This window comes from Gadus chalcogrammus, chromosome 20, assembly GCF_026213295.1.
Source record: "Gadus chalcogrammus isolate NIFS_2021 chromosome 20, NIFS_Gcha_1.0, whole genome shotgun sequence".
Classification (NCBI taxonomy): domain Eukaryota; kingdom Metazoa; phylum Chordata; class Actinopteri; order Gadiformes; family Gadidae; genus Gadus; species Gadus chalcogrammus.
Genome location: NC_079431.1, coordinates 22848761 through 22871510, shown reverse-complemented (window position 1 = coordinate 22871510; position 22750 = coordinate 22848761). Strand labels below are relative to the sequence as shown.

Below are 22750 nucleotides of genomic sequence, written 5' to 3'. Positions count from 1 at the left end.
CAAGACGAACGAGAGAGAAGAATCAGTTTGGTTCGTTCTTGTTAAAGATTTGTTCATTCGAACTGATTCGGTCGCGAACGACCCATCACTAGTACACCGAAGGTAGGATTAAGCTCCAGCAGTCCCTTAATATCTGATGTGCGAGATCTGGCAAACACATTTGGTTGCGAGACCTTTTAATTGCTGGTTCTGGGTTCCAAGTTTACCAAGAAAGGCAATCTGAACTGGCATGAAGAGCTCCACCATGTAATAACTTGACTTACGACAACAGGTCAGGTTCTGTTGCTCGACCCAAGCTTTAGGGTAAGAGATCAGATTAATGGAGAATGGCAAAGCAGCGTTGTTTAGGAGGAATCCACTTCTCAAAAACCTCTCTCCAATCCAATAACAGAGAGATGACCAAATTATTTCTGTATTTATACAGCAAAGCCTTTACTATTAATACCATACATTAGCAAACTGTGAGCTCTGCATGCCACAAATCCACTTCAAAGCCCAGTGAAGGATTTGTTATCTGCCTTCACCACCAAGTCTCTCATCCTTATTATCATGTTTTATAAAAAACACGTCACACAAATGAAAAATTATAGTTTTATAATGTTGTAAACGTTTATTTCATTCATTTATATTCCATTCAATTTCCATCTCTTTGGCAAACATATGAAATCAAGAAATATCTCATACAGACTAAACCAGCAAGATTTCAGCATTTCAATGTACATTTAGACAGTGTTTGAATGATGTATTTTAAGTATCTTTACATTGACCTTTCAGGCGACACCATCAGAACAAACTTTAACTGTATCATGCCTTTGCAAAAGATTGTGTTCATTCAGTTGTGTTCAATATCTTTAACAAATCGCTATACTTTCAGGATTTGAGCTAGTGGACTAGCCTCAAATTTATTCAAATAATTTAAAGCTACCTAACATTAAAAATATGACAGTGATCCTCATCTTTACATACATGGCAACAAGGTGTTACAAAGAGAAGAGTTGGCTTAACCAACGTTCTCTTTCTCTCATGTGTAAAGTAATGGACAACAGATCTAAAAACCAAACACCAAAGAGCGATGTATCCACTACACATACAACTAATCAGGAAAATGTCAAAAAAGTAGAATGAGATTACTCTCCAAGTCAGCTGATGAATTTAGTCTTGACTCAGGATTGTAGGGAGTGTCCCAAACCAATAGCGGATTAGGGCCGGTTGTACTTTAATCGGTTACCCGCCTGGTCACAAAGCCAGGAGGGTGAATAGACCATCCGTTAAATCAGGAGGGACCACAGACCACCCGTTAAATATGAGGGTCAATAGACTAGCCGTAAAATCAGGAGGGTCCACAGACCACCCGTTAAAACGCCTTGAAGGAATAGGAGGAAATCGATTGAAATGATGTGAGATATCATGGAACATAATTTTCTGATGCTTAGTGCACACATCGATTCATAACATCATTAGAAGTACATTACAGTTTTCTGTTGTCCATTTCTTCAAATGTCAACAGATTGAAGAAATGTATTGATCTCATCTTATGAAAACTATGTATTTCCACCGGATGATAATGATCACATCCTCGTACAGTAGTACACCAGTACAACACAGTTATAAGTTAACAAACACTGAAGTTAATACGAATTATATACATGAAGAAGGTTATTCCAAAATGTTGCAATGAGTGATAGAGTGATGGACATCTTCAGATCTATCCTTTCCAAGCACTCAAAGCCACTAATTATTATAGTTTTCTGAGTGACATAACAGCTGTACAATAATATAACTTAATCTGGAGGAATTGTGTGACTGATCTTGTTTCCGAGGTATTAGTAGCTGAGAGCATAAACTTTGAGTTAGGATAAAAAAGGTCTTCTCTGATTTCTGCAAGCCTTATTCAAACATGGTTTCAATTTTAAATAGCAATAATAGTTTAAATGGAAGGGCCAAATGAGGCCAGCGCAGTGCAAGACAAGTTCTAAATAAAAGAAGGATTTTACCTCAGATGATCAAACCTTTTCCAGTGTATCGTCTAAAACCTTCCCGCATTTGATCGATTGTCTGAGAAACCAACACTCGTAGGCAGAGTCATACCCGGTCTCACACGGACGACGTCTGGGCCAGTTCGCAGGGGGCCTTGCTCTGCAGGGTCCCGGAGAGGGTGTCTGAATCCAGCAGCTCCACAATGCTGTATGGTGAGCAATCCTCCAGCCCCAGCTTCCCGCACGCCCAGCCGCAGAAGCCCTTCTCCAGGTCCCTGACCGCCTGCCACCAGGGCCCGAAGGCCCAGGACACTTGCACCACCGCTGAGTACAGGGCCAGCGCCAGTGCCACAGGCATGATGAGCAGGGGGTAGAAGACGATCAGGAAGGGGCAGACGGTGATCTTGTGCCAGAACGTCCGCTCCTCATTGTACACCAGGAACACGTTGTACCAGGTGAGGGTGCCGTAGTAGAAGGACGTCACAAAGGAGAGCAGGAACACCAGCGGGGCGCAGGAGAGGCTCCAGAGGACCACGTGGGGCCCCTGGCAGACCCCCAGGCCGCAGCGGCGCGAGGAGCCTTCGCCGGCCTCGCACTCGGCGTCCAGGCGCTCCTTGGACTTGGCCAGCTCCCGCAGCTCCTTCTCCGTCATGGTGACGTGGATGTCCACCAGCTGGCCCTTCTTCTTGCCCCGGGTGATGGTGCCGGTCAGCGTGACATAGCGGCTGTCGGGGGGCAGGCTCCAGCCTCCACCTGTAGAGAATCCACACACACACACACACACACACACACACACACACACACACACACACACACACACACACACACACACACACACACACACACACACACACACACACACACACACACACACACACCACATGAGGATACCTAAAGTCTTACTTCAAGAGAAACATGTTGTTTCAATGGTTTCTTATTGCATCCAATAATACTTTTTATTTGTACATTGTATTTTCTAAATAACAACTAGTTTTGATTACACTATTCAAAATCCACCGTAGTTGAACATTTTTGTATCACTTTGTATCGTCTATCACGATTAACCAACTGCTTTGGGTGACTTTAGATATTAAATGATTCATCCCATGTTTTCTTTGTTTTACCTTCACTTGTTGGCGTGCAGAGGAACTTGGCCGCCTCCTCGGCGCTCCTCTCCGGACCCTCCTCCCCACCGTGGTCCTCCCCGCCAGTCCTCTCCGACTCGGACCGGAACACGATGATGGACTCGGGACGGGGGTCCTTCTTCTTCCTCCTCTTCCTCCTCATGGCCGGTCCCACCATCCCCCCTTCCTCTGCGGGCTGCTCCGGGGTCTCCGACCTCAGGGAGATGATCTGGGAGCTGCTCTCCCCCTTGGCCAACTGCTCTTCTGCCTCGGCCATGGTCTCCAACACCTCAGCAGCCAGGAGCTCTGCTCGGTTCCTCTTCTGTCAGAGATCATATGGAGATAAAGACTCATCTTCAAGATATGGAAGATGATATGGAATAAGTAAGACAAGTTAAGTGGAATAACCATAAGTTGATGTACAGGGGGGCCCCATCACGGTGTCACACACACGCACACGCACGAGCACACGCACACACACACACACACACAGCGCGCCAGGGGTGATGCGATCCCAATCCTTCCATCATCCGCTTTGTTCACCAGAGCCGTCGACCTCAATGATCGGGACATCGACATATTTCTGAACCGATATTTGAGCGACCGATTCCGTAATAACATACAAATGGAAATAAACACAGAAGAAATGAGCCGGAAACCATCAGATAGCATTTTAATAGCCTCTAGCTCATCGGGTCTTATGAGGAGCATCTGGAGCGCCTCTGTCGACGCCTGGCTTTGATCACCTAGTGCTGCTCTAGGTCTTTTCTTTATACCAAAACTACAATAAACCATCACCAGGATTATCGTGAAGGATCATTAACATTAGTAAAATACATGACAATTCACAATGAATCCACAGACACCACGTTGATCCCTCTATCGGTCACACCCATATCTCCTCACCCACAGGAACCATGCACCGTATCCTGAAAGGCCGGCACATCTTACCTTGATCTGACCTGTTAGATAAGCAGCCACACAACCATAGTGGTTAAAATGTTAGATGTTATAGATCCATATTATGTAGGCACATGCCGATCCAATTCACACCGTTGTGTGTACATCCAGATGCGCCGCAAACTGGGTTCCAGCCAATAGGTCCATGGTTCCAGCGGAGGCCTCTAGTCCCGCCCCCTTCCTCTGCATGACCCAATCACTGACCAATAGGCCAACCGATCGCAAACCAATCACCTCGCAGTCATGTTCGCAATGTGAAAGAGGTCAGAATTAATTGTTTCATGTTATTCCATTTTTAATTTACATAAAAAAATATCACCATGCGCATACGTGTTTTTGATTAAAATAGCCTATTTTGACAGATATAATATAGGACAATTATTTGCTAAAAAATAAAAAATAATCTTGATAACAACATTGATATCTATTAGACTTCTATTAGCCTATTAGACTTCTATATTATTTTACATAAAACAGATCTGCATCTTGATCTTCTACAACCGGGCTTTCTCTAAAGACCTACCTGCGTGGAAAAGGTGTTAGATACCGTTCCCCCTCTGTTCCATAGGAAAGGATGTTCCATATAAAGGAGGCTCAGACAAGTATTAAAGACTTTAATAACTAACTTTTTAGAACAAACTGTTATTATTCAAATCCAATCAACACAAAATTAAATGGCAACATTTGCAATGCTTGTCTGAGCCTCCTTTCCTATGGAACAGAGGGGGAACGGTATCTGACAGTAATATTCCAAGCTGTCAGGATGTGTTCCCCCTGTTCTAAATGGTCAAATTTAGTGATATTAGCCTGAAAATCACAGCACTTATCTGTTGTGGGGAAATAAGTCAGCAGTATGAATTTGAAAGATGTGTGAGCCTCCTTTCCTATGGAACAGAGGGGGAACGGTATCTGACAGTAATATTCCAAGCTGTCAGGATGCGTTCCCCCTGTTCTAAATGGTCAAATTTAGTGATATCAGCCTGAAAATCACAGGACTTATCTGATGTGGGGAAAGAAGTCAGCAGTATGAATTTCAAAGATGTGTGAGCCTCCTTTCCTATGGAACAGAGGGGGAACAGTATCTGACAGTATTATGAATGAGCACACTTCCTTCCAAAAGTCCATAACATTCAAAATGAAAAGTCTCTCACAAAAATAATATTTTTTATTGATAGAAATCTACAATACAACATCTTCAGATAAAACTCGCTAAAGAAAGTCAGTTTTGAACCTTAGCTCTCTCCAAAGTGCCTCTGTGGTACGAGCACAGCAGCTCGTGGGCGAGCTTTTTGTGTACGCGCGCTTCCTTCGCTCTTCGGGTAAATTCGGACGGGGGCGGGGACTAGGGGAACAGTGTTGCCAGGTGTACGATAATTATCGTAATTGTACGATAATTTGGCCCTCTGTACGATGTACGATCAATAATCCCAAAAAAGGCCAAAAATACGATAATTTGACCATTCAGTGAATGTGTGGTTGTAATATGTTGTAATCAGCCTGTCGCAACTGTTTTTTTGTGAACCCTGAAGGCATCTCTTTCCATGTGACAAATTTCAAGCCAATCGTGCTTTTCTAAATGTGAGCTTACCTCAGAACAACGGCAATGATTGGCTGAATAGTCCGCTGCGCCCGCCCCAGGAAAAAGAAAAAAAAGAAAAGAAGAAGAAGCAGAGTACAATATCTTTATTTGAGTTTTAAGCACCATAGCAAAGAGAAATACGGTCTTTGACATTCCTGCAACATGTCAACATATGTCCGCTGCCTTACTATGTTCAGAACAGAACATAAAATAAAATCACATAGAACTGCACTTTATTTTAAGTTAGAACCTGGTGTAGGCACTTTTAAGTTTTCATAAGTGCAGTTTTTGTTTATTTTATGAATTGTTGTCATTTTGAGGACAGAGACAATGTTGTTTCTCTGATAATAAAATTTCAATCTGTGAAACCAGATCTTTATTTTCTTGTCAGTTATCATGAATACTATTTCCCTTTTAAACCTGGTGCTATGTCTATTTCCTAACAGTGGGTGGCCTCCAGGCCTCATGATTTGGCTCATTAGTTCCCACCCGTCATTGTTTATGGGGGACACGTTAGCCTAACGCAACTGTGGGGCTGCTGATGAATCCATTCCGTACCAACGCAAAGCCGTGAGTGCCCGTTAGATGCTATTCAACACTCGAGTGACTATATAGCGCATCAATAGCCACCTTATTTTGATTATGACGGGTGTACGATAATTTCCCTAAAAATACGATAATTTTATGTCTCTGGTACGATAATCCTACATTTCCCACCTGGCAACACTGTAGGGGAAACACATCTCGACGTGAAACCCATGGGGAAACCGATCTCGACACAACACCGGCACATCATGCGGACCGGAAGCGCGCGAACTCAGCGTTGAGCAGCCTAGCCGTTAGTTGATCTCAGTTTGTTTAACTCGTTAGTGTAATTCCTTAGTTAACCACTCCTTTAGTTTAACTCAGTTGGTTTAACTCATTTGTTTTAACTGTGTTAGTTTAACGTTTTTAGATGGAAGAACAACAACGTTCCGTCGTTCTGCTCGATAGAACCATTTTCCAGTTAGGCAAGTTCATCCATATTTTAAATTTCCCTGTCTAATGTCTATTAATTAGTTTTAAGGCTAAGCGTGCCAATAGGAGCATCTTAAGAGAATAGCTAGCTAGAAAGTTAACGTTACCCTGGATCCGTATTGCCCTAATATCACATACTAAAAGAGTACTAAAGTGAAAACGTCACGTTGTCCTGGCAACCGGATTTTCGGTTCTAAACAACCGAACGAGAGATGGCGTTTTCCATTTCTTCCAAGCGTTGTTTCTTTCAAAAAGAACATAAATCAATTTCAAGAGGTGAAAATCACTACCAATCGAAACATGTCGAGGCGTTCATGTATTCCCCTGGGGTATTAAAAGGAAAAGTTTACACGACGTTAGTATAGTTATTTTTTTTATATGAAGACAATCTATTCTCAATATTAATTACATCATTGGTAAAGCAAACTCGCAAATCAATTCGCAAAAAAATCGTTCCTTTTCTATAAAACGTTCGGGTGGCATAGGATTTCCCCTTGATCATTTGGTTAGTTTAGAACCGAAAACTGGCTGCTATGGAAACGTGGCATCACACTTTAGTGCTCTATTATTACAGCTTTACAAACAAGAGAGCTTTCTCGGAGGAGAGATGAGCTCACTCTGCAGATAAAAGGTAAGGGATGGTTCTTTAGAACAAACAGGAGCATTGACTTTAATCCTCCACTAATGACCAGCATAACCCTTGAGCTGATATTTTTCACAGCCTGCGGAGCGGACATCACAGAGAGGAAGTCATTCACTGAAACAATGCATAAACATATCAAGGACCTGGAGGAGGAGATCACCGTGATGCAGAACACAGTGAAGCAGATCAAGGACAACGCCAAAAGGTTAGACCCTTCTGAGTGGGGTCTCAGCCAGGTCATCATATTTCAGATGGAGAGTGATATGAGGTTGGAGGATTTTCAGTGACTGGTCAGAAGAACCATGTCCTATGGAGGTAGATGGGAATCTTACCCGTATCAGTCTCTCAAAGGCTGGAGAACCAGACCGGGCTGGGAGATGCAATGTGTATTTGTATAATTGTTTGTGTGTATATTTGAATTAGGCCTACATATACTGCAATTACAATTCCGACCACAGCATGAAGGCGAATAACCGCCTTCTACAACACTATGAGATGACCCTGAAGGAAGAACTGGAGAAGAAACAGGAGAACTACATTCAAGATAAGTATGTTTATCTGCTTATTCTGCTATTTTCATTCTGACACTTTCTGTGAATTATTTTAAAATTGTTTATCCACAAAGGAAGGAGTACGAGGAGAGGATTGCGAGTTACCGGAACGTGTTCCAACAGCACAAAGAGTTTTACTGCAGGAATCCTCTGGCCAAACAGCTCCTCGCTATTCAGTCTGAGAAAGAGGACATTGAGGGGCGGATTAAGGCTTTGGAGGATCAGATAGCCCTGAAACAGGAGGATGTACTGGGTAATCACATCATATGAAAAGAACATGACACACAGCTAGCTAGCTTGGGAAATAATGCAGCGGTTTAAATGGTTGATTTATGAATGAATAATGTCTGATTAGGAGCGGCAGTCAACTCCTCCCTCAGCGAGAGCCAAGCAGAAAGGTATCTTCATTAACATCATCAAACATATAAAGTCTAATTTCTTTGATGTTAACTCTCTCCTGCTATTCCTCACAGCGTCTCTGCCCAGCTGACTGAAGCAGAGCCAGTAGCACAACGCGACCAACAGCCAGAGGTGGAGGCTAGTTTCTCCATCGCCTCTCTCCATCTCACCCCCACAGAGGAACCCCTCAGAGTGGGTACAACGGACCTACTTTATACATACAGAGGGGAACGGACTATTCACCTGTTAACTGGAACAATACAACGTGTTACTATTCATGACCAACAATTACTACCTTAACAATAAAAAAACACTTATCCCACAACTAATACAAATCTCACATTATAACGTTTAGCTGAAGACTACTTTTTCACTTGGACTGCAGCAAAATTAAAGTAATGAATATATAAATATCAAGAATTAATACCAAGCCCTATATTGTATACAGTATTAGAAAGGTCTATTGATTGCATACTAAAGCACTGCTTTTACAGGAAGTTGATAACATAAGTTTGACCGGCGAGGAAATCTGTGGCGACGCCATGAACAAGAGATCGGCCCCAGAAACTCTCTGTTACCCCCCGGGGTCAAACCGGGAGGCCATGGGTATGTCAACGGGTTCATCCTTTAATCAAACACATCCTTTCCTTACACATTTGTATTGTCATTTGATAGTTAATGTATTCCCTTCAGCTCAGAAGCCTCCATCAGATCAGAGGTCCGGTTGTGCAGAGCCAGACCAACAATGGGGACCAAAGACACAGGTCATGAGCTGTTACATGTATTGTATACAGAACTGTATTGATATGAATACAGGATAATATCAATCCATTTAGTAAAGTATGATCAGTATGTGTGGATGTGAACCCGTCTACTACGAAAACCAAGGAAATACATTGCATCAAAGTGTTGGATATAAATCCTGAAGTACCATCAATATTCTGTTATCAGGATGAGCCGGCTGGCCTACCAGCAAGAGAGGAGGAGATGATGGAGGAGGAGGAGGAGGAAGAGCAGCCACTTCCACTCGCAGATGAAGAAGGCGATGCCGTGGATGATGATGATGATGATGATCAGAGAGACAATGCCCCACCTCATTCCTTCTTATCTCCCATGATCCAGCCTCAATCTGCACCGGGCCGCATGAAGCTGGTCCCATCCACCCCCACCTTCTCCATCAAGTAAGAGGGGGCCTGCCTCCACAGAGCCGAGAATCACCTCATTCAGGGGTGGCATAGCAGCCAACAGTAAAACTAATAGGATTTACAACATGTAAATTGAGAATATGCCAAGGATATATCCAGAAGCATAATATCATCAGTAAAGGCAGAATCTGAATTTTAAAGGATAACTTGGGGATCTTTTTACCCGGACCCTAATGACTGATGCGGACAACTGTGTAGGACATTTGGTCCAAGGTTGAGCAAGACGATTTAGCCATCAGCTGTGAAGCGGCCTGCAGCGTAACCCTGCTTAGGCAAGAGGACCATCCCCTTAAAGAGGCTGACAATATTATGGAAGGGATCCTCACAGAGAAATACTACTTCCGTCTTGGCCTTTCACATGATGTGGTCTGTTCGGTATTGCTTCTCGCTCAAGGAGAATTCTCACCACCCTTAAATTCACACCAATCGCAAGTAGGTAAACATTATATGCTACTAGAGAGTGTGTGTTCAGTGCATTCCTTTGTACTCTTGAATATCCTGATATTAATAAATGATCCATCTGTTGATGATTAGAAGATGCAGTAAGATAGTTAGACGGTGTCAGTACTGAGGCTAGCGTGTGGTCACCTTCCTTCTCTCAGCAGCAGCCCCAGCGTCTCCTCCCACCGCAAGTCCCCCACCTTCCTGTTCTCCACTACCTCCGATCCCAGCACCCCCAGTTTCTCTGGGTTTGGATTTGACATGGGTACTGCTCAGGAAGAGGTCAGGGCAAGGAAGGGAAGGAGCTTTTTTGGACTGATGTAGCCTTGCTACAGTTTGTTTAATATTAACCTGTATTCACAGGACTCCCCGTTCGCCTTCACCAGCTCATATTTCAGTGGAAAGGTACTTCTACGAACCCCTCGACACATTTCAATCACAGTCCGAAACAGTTTCTAAACACATCACTGCTTTGTCTTTCTACAGAAGGGCGACTCTGAATCCCCCAGTGGTAACTATCCCAAGAGCCTAATACCGTGGTCGTGTCCCGATGGTTGTGTTGTAGCTGCTTGAGCGATAAACCTGTCCCAGCAGGCCCAGAGTTTCTGTTCAATGAAGCCCAGAGACCAGAGGGCGAGTTCCACTTTTCCTTCTCCTCTAAAAGACCTGTGGGGAGCGGAGCCAGCCAAGACGAGCCGGCCAAGGAGGAGGTGTTCCCCTTCTCCTTCACTTACAGCTGAACAGGATCTTTAAATACCTGAGACTACAGTTCTTAGATGTCGGTCATTTGCATTGGGTTTAATAGGTTTAGTTTGCCCTGAAGAAAAATTGAATTTATGGGTCAGACAATTGTTTAACTCTTAATGTTTATTTATGTTTGTAAGTTCTATATTCTTATAATTTAGTGTTGTGTTCAAGTCTTAAGATAAACAATTAAACATATATGCAAATGTTTTGTTGAATTTTTTTTTATGTAATCCATTTCACAAATAGATTTTGCAGACATACATTCATGTCGATTTAGATATTGATAAAGTAATGGCGTGCATGTGCTTAATGTTTCAGTCAACAGAAATTACATTAAATTAATGAAAAGCGGTGTGAGATTTAAATAGTTGAAAAGGATACAGTGGTATTTTGATCCGTCCTATCATATTCCCTTTAAATCAACCCTTCCTCTAACTAATGACCTGCCGATCACATGATTACAATCGGTCAGTTTCCAGTTAGATTCAAATGGCATCATGACATCACACACTAGTTCCACTGACGGCCTGTCCAGTATTCCTCAGTTGTAACTTCATGTGATGAAGTCGATTTGTTTTTCCTATACTATCATGTGATCAAACAAACAAAACAACAGAATAAATTAGTTGGCAGAAATTTTTCACTACTTAAGTGCATGAATGACCTCAAAGCAGAGCTAGGACGTGAATCTAGCACTGTTGTAGCATCTGCTCTACATCACTGAGCAGTACTTAAACCAATAGCCACCCTTGACAGCTGATCTCTGGAGCAGGGCAGTGCAGTACTGAGAAGGCAGGAGAGACAGATGAAGACTTGAGGCTGCAGAGCGCTAGAACCCAGAGTCGATGCTTAGGGATCGGCGCGTCACGTGTTCGATCTCCCCCGGGACGTACTGGGTGAAGCTGGTCTGGTACTTGGCCAACATCTTCAGCATGGGGCGCAGGTTGAACCACCACTGGTTCTTGGGCATCCGGTGCCTGGCGAGAACAAGAGGAACCTATATCACACTGACATGCGCTGTTGACGGACAGGTTATTAAATGGATGAGGTCTGTGCTGGGCTTACTTGAAGTCTGTCACTTCTTTCAGCTCTGTGACAGGGCTGAAGGATACCACCTTGCGGTTGAGTCCTAGCACACACGCCGTCTCTGGGGAGTTGGCAAACACGCGGCCTGTGGGGAGACGGAACAAACCGACTTACTGCCGGGAAGTCTCGGATAGGTTCATAAACAATAGTGCTTCTGCTCTCTGTTGTCCTCACCCTGTCGGTAGTTCTCATTCATTCTGTCAGAGAGCCATTGAACAGCCTTTACTCCCAGCTTCGTGGCGAAATTGCGGTCGAAAGGACTGGGTGCCCCTCCCTAGAGACAGAGGAACAGATAAAAGACTGATATAATAACAACCAATCTACATCCTGACCTATAAAAGGGCTGGGGGACCCTCCGTAGGGACAGAGGAACAGATAACACAACCCATCTACATCCTGACCTATAGAGGAAATACTCATATCAACATCCTAATACTCAAGGTTGGCTCCTCCACTGCAGAGACACAGTGGGTGAGATCACCTGCTGAAGATGTCCCAACACATTGATGCGGCTATCGAAGACGCCCTGGCCCTCCGCAGAGTACAGCTGATGGATGAACTCTGTGGTGTAGTGCTGGTTGGCCTTCTCATTCCTGTTGAGACAAAGGGTCTTAGTGGTAAACAACAGACAGAAGGCCACTGGGTTGGAATAAAGGACCCATCCAATCATCTGATCATATCTGATGTCATGTATTAACAGTTGATGCATCATCAACCTTTTTCATCACACTAAAACAACTTATCATACCAAATCATTAGAAGCCAAGAAAAAACAGGAAACAGATGACTGAGCGACATGGATTTGCTGCTGAGGAGCTCCGAGCCAGAAGGGGCAGAAGGTGTTTACCTCAGTATGAGACCTCTCTGAACATCCTTCTTCATCTTCTCTTTTAAATGCTCCACGTTGGTCTGAGGAGAGGGGGGAGAATCACTGCCTCAAGCTCTCCCTTTTAAAATCAACATCGAGAAATATGTCATCGATATTAAGGAGGGGGAGGAGAAGGAGGAGGAGGAGACAATGACAGACACCCACAAGGACCCCTTATTAAGCGATATCCCCGAGGCCATGGTGTGGCGCCTTCATAGAAAACACACACAGGTCCCCCTCACCTTCAGGTCCTTTATGGTGAAGGGGTCTTCAAAGATGTAGGCCGCGTCGGCGCCTACTGCGAACCCGGTGCAGGTTGCCAGGTAACCACAATACCCACCCATGGTTTCCACCACAAAGACACGCCTCTTGGTGCCGCTGGCAGACTGCTTGATGGTGTCACAGCCCTGAGGAGAAAACCATGGCAACAGGTCAAACATGCCCCCAATAACGATTCCGTCTGTACTGGGGAGGCGGCCAGTAGCCAGACCATTGGTGGATACTGTTGAAGAGAGGGATCCATCTCATCTTTAGAAATCACAACATTCGCTAAGATTTGTGATTGGTTGCAGTCGCAGACCCCTCACGCAGAGCCCTCACGCAGAGCCCTCACACAGAGCCGCCACTCTTGGCCGTGGATGCGTCCCTTTGAACACGCAACACATGTTTGGTTTCTCATGTCACTCTGTCTTGGTCTCTGCTTCAGAATGAGGTCAAACCAAGCCTGCCTGTTCATAAAGCGTTGGAACAGGATCTACCATGACACTGTTACTGCAGACCTAAATCAGCGCGGGGCTCTGTGGAGACCTCTCTACAGACATCACAGCGGACGGTACCTCCATGGCGGCGTTGACGGCGGTGTCCGCTCCCAGGCTGAAGTCGGTGCCGGGGACGTTGTTGCTGATGGTAGCAGGGATGACACACATGGGGATGCAGAGCTCGTCGAAGCGGCCCCGAGACTCAAACAGTTGCAGCACGCCCTCGTAGGCCTGGGGGTCAACAAGGTACAGCCTTTACTACTCCTCCTCCTCCTCCTCCTCCTCCTCAAAGTATTATCTGCCATCCCCTTTGTTAGAAGGTCATGCTAGGTAGAACCGATACCTTCAATAAATGTAATGGTTCTATCTAGCGCTACCTTTATTTAAACCTTTATCGAAAGTAATCATGAGGTACATTTGGTCAAAATGGTATCCATCAATAATGAGCCGGTTGGGATTCTGCCTAGGTATCTAGATGACTAGGTAGACTATCTACTAGGTAGACTGAGACATTGTAAATCTTACCCCTCAAACCTGTGGCGGTTTAATAGTAATATCCATTAGACGATCCTACCCTGTATTCACTAGTTACCGACCAGTAATAAAAAGGGAAACCACAATATGCTGTTCAATTAAAGGGAAACTGCCACACATGTCTAGTTTGTAATGCAAGAGATTGATCTTCATACACTTAGACATTAACGATCTGCAACATCATCCCTTATGTGCTGAAAGAAAGATTAGCGTTGTCCGAGATAAGCGTTGTCCGATTTGAAAAAATTGATTAGATGGTACAACCTTTTCGCAGAAATTGAGTTGACCTAGCGGGAACAGAGTTGCCCTCTTCGACAGTTCCCCTTCATAAACAACAACCTGTACCTCAAACCCGCCGATCACCAGCAGAGCGGAAATGCCAAACTTGCTGATGGTTTCCACAATCTTCTCCATGAAGGCACTGGGAAGTGTTCTGAAGGAGAGCCACAGAGACACCAGGACATCAACCCCCTATTGGCCCTGCTTTTTAGATCAGGTGAATTTAACATGATAACATTATAAGTCCTTGGGGGTCTCACCGTTTGGTCCCCAGCAGGGAGCCCCCTTGGCCAGTCCACCCAGCCACACTGTGCCAGGTCATCTCACTCACCTGCAGAGGTCGGGTACATCGGGGGTTAAATCTAAACCTTACCTAACCACTGTTTACAGTGTTTCCAGCCACCCTCTGCAGCAGAAAACAGGGGATTTAAATATATGATGAAGATTCATGCACTTTATATGTCTAATGGTAAATGAAGTGGAATGTAATATTTCATAAAATGTTTTTTTTAAAGGAAAGACGGACCTAATCTCAATTTTTATTTGTTATGGCTAGTATTATTAGCCAGCATTACATATTATTTGATAATATATTCTTTGTAAAAGAGTAAATTAACATTTCTATTGCAGGTAAACAGTTGTTGACAACAACTGGCTCAACATAAAGTGATATGACCTGGCCTGCCAACACGCCTCATATAAAACCTGAGCCCACGATGGACCCCAGCGCTCACCGCTCCGGTGGCCAGCCCTTGGAAGCCGTCGCTGACGGCGTAAACCTTGTGCCCATGAGCAATGGCCACTCTGACGGCAGACCTGATGGCAGCGTTCATCCCTGCTGCAGGCGCCCCCACGTTCAGAATGGCCATGGTGTGGTTGCTCTGCACGGGGTGGAAGGGGGGTGGCGGGGGGGGGGGTGAGCCGTAGCCAAGAAAGCACTTTAGGTAGTTTCTACAGACGGTTATCAGACCAGTCAGACAGAGCTGCTGAAGAGATGTTTCAAGGCTTGGGGTCAAGAGAGCACTAGAGGATAACACAGTCCTGACTATCTCACTTTATCTTCTCTACTACTGGGATACAGTTATTCACAAAAATTCAATTAAGGAGGGCCAATAAAAAAAATTGCCAATCAAACCGTGATGGACAAATGAGTGGAAGTCAAGAGACGAGTGGCTACTTCAACAGGTATGGATAACCTTCTCCTAAACATTGTCAGGTTTTTTTCTGCCACAAGACAAATGGAAGTGGACCGGGGTTCATGGAGGGGCTGCAGCAACTGTATCCCCCCAGGGACCAATCACAACCCGGGACATGACGAGCCAATGAGGATGGACCAATCACAACCAGGGACAGGAGGAACCAATGAGGATGGACCAACCACAATCAGGGACAGGAGGAGCCAATGACGATGGAATAAAAGACCCAGAGAGCAGGTTTGCCCTGGTAGCAGTGCTGATAGGAAGTGAAATTATCTGTGCCTGAAATGATCAAATACATTCAAAGACACAATAGAGAATTGCCTTTCTTGACAATAAAAGGACAATATTATGCAACAATAAGTTTTTATTGCATAAAAGTGTAAAGTGCTACCCAAAGTGCATGCAAAACGTTTTCAGTCCCATTCAGACCATCCTCAGAGCAAACATACAAAGGTAAAATACTTCCTTATATAGACTACACCTAGTTGGTGGAAGACATGTCAATCAAAAGGTCAGGTAGGTTGACGTGTTGACCAGACATTTTAAAAAGGCACCGCTCACCTATTTTCACTTTTCTTGAAAACATACATGGCCGAGGCCAAGCCTGAATTCAGGCACCACACCTGAACCCTATCAGGCCTGTGGTAGTAAAAATAAGGTGGGCGGGGAGGAGGAGGGCTTTACCTTGATCAGCGCCGGCTTCTGGAAGGCCAGTAGCTTGTAGACGTTCCAGTTGTTTTCAAAGCTCCTAGAATGAAGCAAACACTTGTATGTTTAGTTTGCTAGAGCTGATGCTTCTCTATATGCAAGGAAAAAGGTTAATCAGAAATGTGTTTGCATTCATCAATGCTGTATATTTGCATTTTAAACATACACGTTTATTCAGGAAGGAATCATCTTGCGTAAAACAACTATACCTAGTGTGCACTTTAGTTTAAATAGCTCCAAAGTATTTCCCTCATATTTTAAAAAGGTGCAGTGTGTTAGTGTACAGTAAAACATAGACTTAGCGTCTGACCCTCCTCGCAGCTTGATGGCTTCATCAAAGCGCTTCTCTTGCATGGCCGTCTGGACCAGCTTAGTCTGCACACACACAGGCGACAAACAATGGAAAAAAACACTTGTTTTACCCACTGTATCCAGATAGATGTCATTATGGATGGAGGCTCCTTACCACCTCCACCCAAACAGAGAGGCTCTTACCACCTCCGCCCAAACAGAGAGGCTCTTACCACCTCCGCCCAAACAGAGAGGCTCTTACCATCTCCACACATTCCATCAGGGGTAGCCGGACGGCCTGGTTCCCCGAGAGGCCGATGACACACGCCGGGGTGTTGGGGGACGCCTCCATCAGCGCCACCACCGCCTCCACGCCCAACTTACTGCTCTGGACACACACACACACACACACACACACACACACACACACACACACACACACACACACACACACACACACACACACACACACACACACACACACACACACACACACACACACACACTTAAGGGCTCCTCTCCCACTGTAGGGGAGAGAGTAGGCTCCTCTCCTACTGTAAGGGAGACCTTAAGGGCTCCTCTTCCACTGTAGGGGAGACCTTAAAGGGATATTTCACCGATACAGAACCAGCGTTCTATCATTATAAAATCGCTATTATAATATAGAAAAAAAAGGTTTTTCTTCCCCCAGTCTAACACATTCTTCCCTTGGTCCAGCTGTCCTCCTTACATTTCTCCTGACCTGATGTCAAATGACGCGTTTGATGTCATGTCAGCAGAAATTTGCTTGCCTGCTAGAAGGGCCGAGGACTATAAACCACTGGTTTCGCAAATTTGTAAGCCCACCAATAAGGAATGAGGGGGCGGGAGCTTGCGTACAAGATGTAAACACAATGTCCGCCATGTTTATTCACCTCTTAGCTAGAGAACTAGAACGACTCAAACCTCCGACCATGTCAGAAGCAAATTTGCAATGGGAAACAGCCGAAGTGGAGACCCGTGTATTGATTCTCGGCCATGGTGGAGAAGGAATTGGTGGAAGAAACGTTGGCTTTGAATCTCTGAAGTCCAGATTGAACTGCAACTTCAGATTGATGTGGAAGGACCAGAGACGTCGGAGAACCCGACGCAGTCGTTGATTCATAAAATCATCTCAAACGACTCCATCGGGTTCTCTGACGTCTCTGGTTCTTCCACTTCCACATCAATCTGAAGTATGGTGAACTGCGAAGGGAAATTAGACACATTCATTGTAAAGCCTGGGAATTACACTATCTGGTGTTTTCCGTGCTGCTTAAGATTGCTGTGCAAAAAAAGCACATCATCCACTGTGGACGGTTTTAGTTTACTCCTCTGCTCCTGAATAACATCTCCAGCATCGGAGAAGTCTCGCTCGCAATTGCAAAACCCGCGAACGACCCGCACTGTTCAGGCGTCCGACCCGACCAGCACCCGTGTCCGACACAGTACCTACATTATTTTTCACCCCCGTTTCATCGAAATCGTGGGGTACACCCGTCGGGTACCCGAACCAGTGCAGGACTCAGGCGAGATAACCCCCACTACGAGTCTTTACTTGTTGTGGAAATACCAGAGACGTCCGAGAACCCGACGCAGTCTTTATCCGGAGGCGCACACAGCTTTTGGCCGTGATATTATATATTGTATTATATTATATAGATACCTATATTATCTAATATTATATTTAGATATAGAGCTCTGGGAGTCCGCAAACGGCAACAATCACTTCTCCTCCATGCTGCTGTTTACGCTGGACTGCAGGGAGTGAACGCTGATTGGCTGTTATGTTACGTCCCTCAGGGAGTGAACGCTGATTGGTATTGTGGATGTTGTCGTCTTCAATCCGCAAGCGCCAGAAAGTCAATCTCTGCCGTTTCTCGGACGAGGCACAAAATTTGAGATTTATGTTACTATTCGACTAAATATATGACCCACTTTCAATACAGATTCATGCCTCCACCGGTGAATTATCCCTTTAATGCTCCTTTCCCACTGTATGGGAGACCTTAAACGGGACCTATTATTATTTTTTCGACTTTAATGACCTATAAACGTTGTTATAATAATTGGTAGTCATGTTTAACCATACTAAAGTGTCAAATAATGACGTACATGCATTTCGACGTATTCCCTGCTGACAGTCTGGGGTGGCTGTGCAGAGCGCTAAACACTCGGGACAACGTTTGCGATTCACTTGTTCACGTTTCCGGGTAATCATCTACGTAGAGGCACTCCTGCCGCGCCCCCATATGCCTGGTCAAATCTGCCCGCGCGTGCGCTTCAAGGAAGGTAACCAATCACAACGGAGTTGGGTTGGCAGGAGGGGGGGTGAGGGGGCGGAGAAGGACGAAACCGAGCGTTGACAGATAATGCTGAAAGCGCCGAGATGAGAGGAAGAGTTTCCCGAAAATCTACATCGTTTTTTGTGTATGGTTAAACATGACTATTAATCATTATAACAACGTTTATAGGTCATAAAAGTCGAAAAGCATAATAGGTCCCCTTTAAGGGCTCCTCTCCCACGGTAAGGGAGACGTTAAGGGCTCCTCTCCCACGGTAACGGAGACGTTAATGGCGCATTTCCACCGATGGGTACGGGTCGGTCCGGTTCGCGTTTCCACCGTCAAAAGTGGGCAGGGTCCGGACCAAGCCTTGATGAGCCGTACTCATCTCGCAGTAGATGAGTCGCATTTCCTCCGTTGGGGTACTGAGACGTCCGAAAGGGTTCCAACAAGTTCGAGTTACACATGCCGTCCGTTGATTGGTCAACAGAATCGTCACTCCCGGGCAACAAACAAACACAGTAACCGCAAGGTATTTCTGGAAAAACCATGGACATAATAAAGGATGGACCACAGACCGAAAATGGCCGCCCATTCATTCCTATACAAACTGCTCAGTGGCGCAGGGCAACATACAGGAGCGATTTGCTTCCGCGTTATGGGGCCAAGACACGTGGCCTATTCCGTGACGTAACGGATGCAGAGATCTTCTTCTTCTTCTAGTTTAGTGGTGGATCATAGTTTTTCCCCATATACCGCCACCTACTTGACTACTACTACACAGGAGTTTGTGACAAGGACGTTGGCAAATTATACTTTAAATCATAAAAATAAATTCAAAGAAAAAACCAAACTAACGAAACAAAATAAAACAAACTAACAAAAGAAATGAATAAATAAAATAAAAAAATATATATACTTAAGGTTAAATTCTTCTAATTAGGTTAGTATCTTTTAGCTAATTTATCAGCAATTTCATTGCCATATATTCCATGGTGGGCTGGAATCCAACAGAACTGAATAACTAAACCAAGGCTTATAATATTTAAAAGAAGATGCTTTACCTCTATCACCAAATCTTCACGTATTGAATTATCTGTTATAAAACTTAGTATCTACAACCCATCTAAGAGCGGTTATCATTGTGGCCACCTCGATAGAGTATACTGATAAAGTCACCCACTCTATATCCATATCCTTTTTCAAATTCTGGAATATATATGCCAATACCACTTTGATGTGTGTTTGATCTGGAAACTTCATAAATATGTAAGATTGCTCCATATAATACCATAGTAACATAGTAAACGTATGTAGGCCTAAAAAATTCAGTTCAATGTTATTGCTTAAGAAACAGATTCCTTCCAACTAACTATTTACGAAAAATGCAATCAATAATTTATATAAAAGTAAATGTTTACATATCGACCAGCAACGAAGTTGGAGTAGCCTACCCAAATAATGAATTGTAATACACCACCAACATTGTCAACTGTCATACATAGCTAACCATAACCCTGTCATACATAGCTAAACAAGCAAATGAAAATGAAATACCTACCAACGCAACTGAAATGTTAATATCAGACAATTAACAATATTATGAAAATTACGTAGGTCTCCCATAATCATTCAGGTAATCAATACGTCCGTGCCTGTTACAGCTATTTCAATGATATGTGTGTTATATATCCGTGTTCAACGCCATTCATGTTAAGTAAAAGGACAAATCTCAGACTTTGGAAGTTAATGGAGTTAATGGAAGTTAATTCGGAATTTAATTTAATTCGGAAGTTAATGGAGCCGTGCACTTCAAAATAGGTCCATAGCAAGGAGCCGTTTGTTTCAGTACGACTCCTTTCAGCTGCCCACCCAACATCAACTGCTAATAAAACGCTTGAGGAGGTGTCACGTTAAAATTGTACCGGGGGCGAAAATTGTACCGGCCTAAGTCATCGTTTGTTTACATCCTGACAACCTGACAACCTGCCCTGCAACAGACGACGCGATGCAGAAAACATTTTTCCAAACGACGAAATAACATAATACAGATAGCGGATCGCTATCTGAATTATGATAGATAGCGATAACACTTGTTTTTACTTTATATTTGTATTGTATTTAATTGTTTAATCGAAACAATAAAGAAAATTGCCCGCGAAACGGGCGATCGCGTCAAATGACGCGTCAAATCACGTAGGAAGGTTCTTGAACATTCTAGACTATGAAACCTGCTTAAAACACTCAGTTTACTAGCTAAATTCGATTAAACAATTCAATACAATACAAATATAAAGTAAATACAAGTGTTTTCTAGCGATCCGTTATCTGTATTGTGTTTCAAGAACCCTCCTACGTCATTTGACGCGATCGCCCGTTTCGCGGGCAAAACATTTGTCATTTGACGCGATCGCCCGTTTCGCGGGCAATTTTTTTTATTGTTTCGATTAAACAATTAAATACAATACAAATATAAAGTAAAAACAAGTGTTATCACTATCTATCATAATACAGATAGCGATCCGCTATCTGTATTATGTTATTTCGTCGTTTGGAAACATGTTTTCTGCATCGCGTCGTCTGTTGCCGGGCAGGTTGTCAGGATGTAAACAAACGATGACGTAGGCCGGTACAATTTTCGCCCCCGGTACAATTTTAACGTGACAGAGGCGTTTTGAAAAGAAAAAACGTACATTTTTTTAGAACAGGGTAGAAAGATAATTATGAGCCTTTGATTGATATCCAGACATTTTTTGCGGAGACACAATCCTGTTCCCCACTTGTATTGGAGTGGACGGCGATATCTACTTCTGGGCCACATGAAATGACGGACCCCCGTCCACTGCCAGCTTAAACAGCTGTAATACCAGGCTTGGCCAGCTGTGTTCGAAATCGTTCCCTATCATGGATGTAGTGCACTAAATAGGGTGCACGCCATTTTGTAGGGTGTTCGAATTCTCAGTGGTCCACTATATAGGGCACTATATAGTGGACTTAAAATAGGGTACATACGATGTTCCCTACATGTAACTCCCGTATACCACAATGCAATGCGGTTGTATTTTTCCAGGGGAGAAGAAGAAGCTGAATAACCGCGAAAACGAATACATTTAATGATGGAGTCTCCGGCTTGTGTTAAGAAATGTCAACAATTTATTTGGTATTTAACATTCAAAATTAATTAAAAAAAACTTGAACAAGGAAATGTAACATTCAACATCAATACAACCTCCAGCCCGGTTTGTTTTGATGATGTCGGCGCATCACGTCACACAAATACCAGGCGCATTTACTGACGCAAATGACGTTTAGAAATGTTCAGCGTAGTGTCCGAATTCTCGTTCCCTATTCCCTATATAGTGCACTATATCATGTACACAATATAGGGAATAGGGAACGAGTGTATAGGGAACGATTTCGAACACAGCTATGTCTAATCTGAGGAGAACTGGCACTCGCGGGTTAGTTCCGGTTTTCTGGACTGGTTGCAGTAATAATCTTTGACCACGCGGGGCGCTCGTAGGCGAGTCCATAATGAATGGGAGCCAACAGGGTTTTATCCTCAGAATCCACTTTTCTCACGATGTAATTTTTTGTCAAGTAATTTTAAAGTTGCTATCAAAGGGTGGGGCTAAGATAATAAACTCAGCTGAATATTGCATTTTTTAAGGTCACGTATCTGTTCTAAAAAGGCGTTAAAAACATGCGATGACGTCACACACTGTAATACTGTCAGAGGTACTGCTTTACGGCAGTTTCTAAAGCACTTCCCTTGTCCCGCAACGATAACACCAGCTGTTGGAGGTAAGGCTTTTTTTTTGCCCTAGTTACTGAGTTTAAGTGAGCTAATGTAAAAAAAAGAAATGCGCGAATGTTTTACATATGTATGTTACTTACAGAGAGTGTTTTTCTAATCCTCACTAGTGCCGATGATAAAGCTTTTTTTTTTGTAACGATTATGAGCCATTTCTTTCTCCTAAAATAGAAACCTGGATTAGAATCATAATTTTAAGACTGCATCAATTTAGTTTATATCAGTAAACAATCTGCTAGAGAGCAGTGTTCTGTTGTTCTCCTCATGC

At 43.8% G+C, this 22750-nt stretch overlaps 3 protein-coding genes across 12 annotated transcripts in view; 1 reads left to right on the top strand and 2 right to left on the bottom strand.

The window, feature by feature from the left end:
• Positions 1-594: 594 nt before the first annotated feature.
• On the bottom strand, positions 595-4208 carry tmem169b (transmembrane protein 169b). The gene is made up of 3 exons (XM_056579802.1): positions 4052-4208; positions 3101-3422; positions 595-2729 (listed from the first exon to the last, which is right to left on the bottom strand). The coding sequence occupies exons 2-3, from the start codon at positions 3375-3377 to the stop codon at positions 2095-2097; spliced, it is 912 nt and encodes a 303-aa protein (XP_056435777.1). The 5' UTR covers positions 3378-3422; positions 4052-4208; the 3' UTR covers positions 595-2094.
• Positions 4209-5482: 1274 nt separating this feature from the next.
• LOC130372945 (uncharacterized) lies at positions 5483-10945 on the top strand. Of its 9 annotated transcripts, none has more exons than XM_056579092.1 (15): positions 5484-6209; positions 6372-6649; positions 7231-7287; positions 7378-7504; positions 7758-7847; positions 7925-8103; positions 8206-8248; positions 8324-8441; positions 8744-8855; positions 8943-9013; positions 9201-9430; positions 10057-10177; positions 10259-10300; positions 10382-10406; positions 10487-10943. In XM_056579092.1, the coding sequence occupies exons 2-15, from the start codon at positions 6595-6597 to the stop codon at positions 10633-10635; spliced, it is 1419 nt and encodes a 472-aa protein (XP_056435067.1). In that variant the 5' UTR covers positions 5484-6209; positions 6372-6594; the 3' UTR covers positions 10636-10943. The 9 variants fall into 9 exon arrangements, with proteins under 9 accessions (XP_056435070.1, XP_056435071.1, XP_056435072.1 ...); XM_056579091.1 differs by having other exon boundaries at positions 5484-6477; positions 6581-6649; XM_056579095.1 differs by having other exon boundaries at positions 5483-6649; positions 10060-10177; positions 10487-10944.
• The window catches only part of pfkla (phosphofructokinase, liver a), a 31118-nt gene continuing 18509 nt past the window's right edge, over positions 10142-22750 (bottom strand). Inside the window, exons 11-23 of one of the 2 annotated variants that reach the window (XM_056579090.1) lie at positions 16628-16753; positions 16385-16449; positions 16051-16114; positions 14902-15048; positions 14428-14498; positions 14234-14321; positions 13433-13585; positions 12839-13003; positions 12576-12637; positions 12210-12321; positions 11903-12002; positions 11708-11813; positions 10142-11619 (exon numbers count right to left, since the gene is read on the bottom strand). In XM_056579090.1, the coding sequence (XP_056435065.1) occupies positions 11472-11619; positions 11708-11813; positions 11903-12002; positions 12210-12321; positions 12576-12637; positions 12839-13003; positions 13433-13585; positions 14234-14321; positions 14428-14498; positions 14902-15048; positions 16051-16114; positions 16385-16449; positions 16628-16753 (1407 nt within the window). In that variant the 3' untranslated portion in view covers positions 10142-11471. The remainder of the gene's footprint in view (positions 11620-11707; positions 11814-11902; positions 12003-12209; positions 12322-12575; positions 12638-12838; positions 13004-13432; positions 13586-14233; positions 14322-14427; positions 14499-14901; positions 15049-16050; positions 16115-16384; positions 16450-16627; positions 16754-22750) is intronic. The other variant, XM_056579089.1, reaches the window with a different exon arrangement.

Excerpts from the sequence above, each read along its gene's own strand:
- tmem169b (XM_056579802.1), bottom strand. The coding sequence starts at position 3,377 with ATGGCCGAGGCAGAAGAGCAGTTGGCCAAGGGGGAGAGCAGCTCCCAG. Across the intron at positions 2,730-3,100 it reads CTGCACGCCAACAAGTGAAG|GTGGAGGCTGGAGCCTGCCC; the intron begins GTAAAACAAAGA and ends GATTCTCTACAG.
- LOC130372945 (XM_056579092.1), top strand. The coding sequence starts at position 6,595 with ATGGAAGAACAACAACGTTCCGTCGTTCTGCTCGATAGAACCATTTTC. Across the intron at positions 9,431-10,056 it reads ACCCCCACCTTCTCCATCAA|CAGCAGCCCCAGCGTCTCCT; the intron begins GTAAGAGGGGGC and ends TCCTTCTCTCAG. Across the intron at positions 10,301-10,381 it reads GCTCATATTTCAGTGGAAAG|AAGGGCGACTCTGAATCCCC; the intron begins GTACTTCTACGA and ends GTCTTTCTACAG.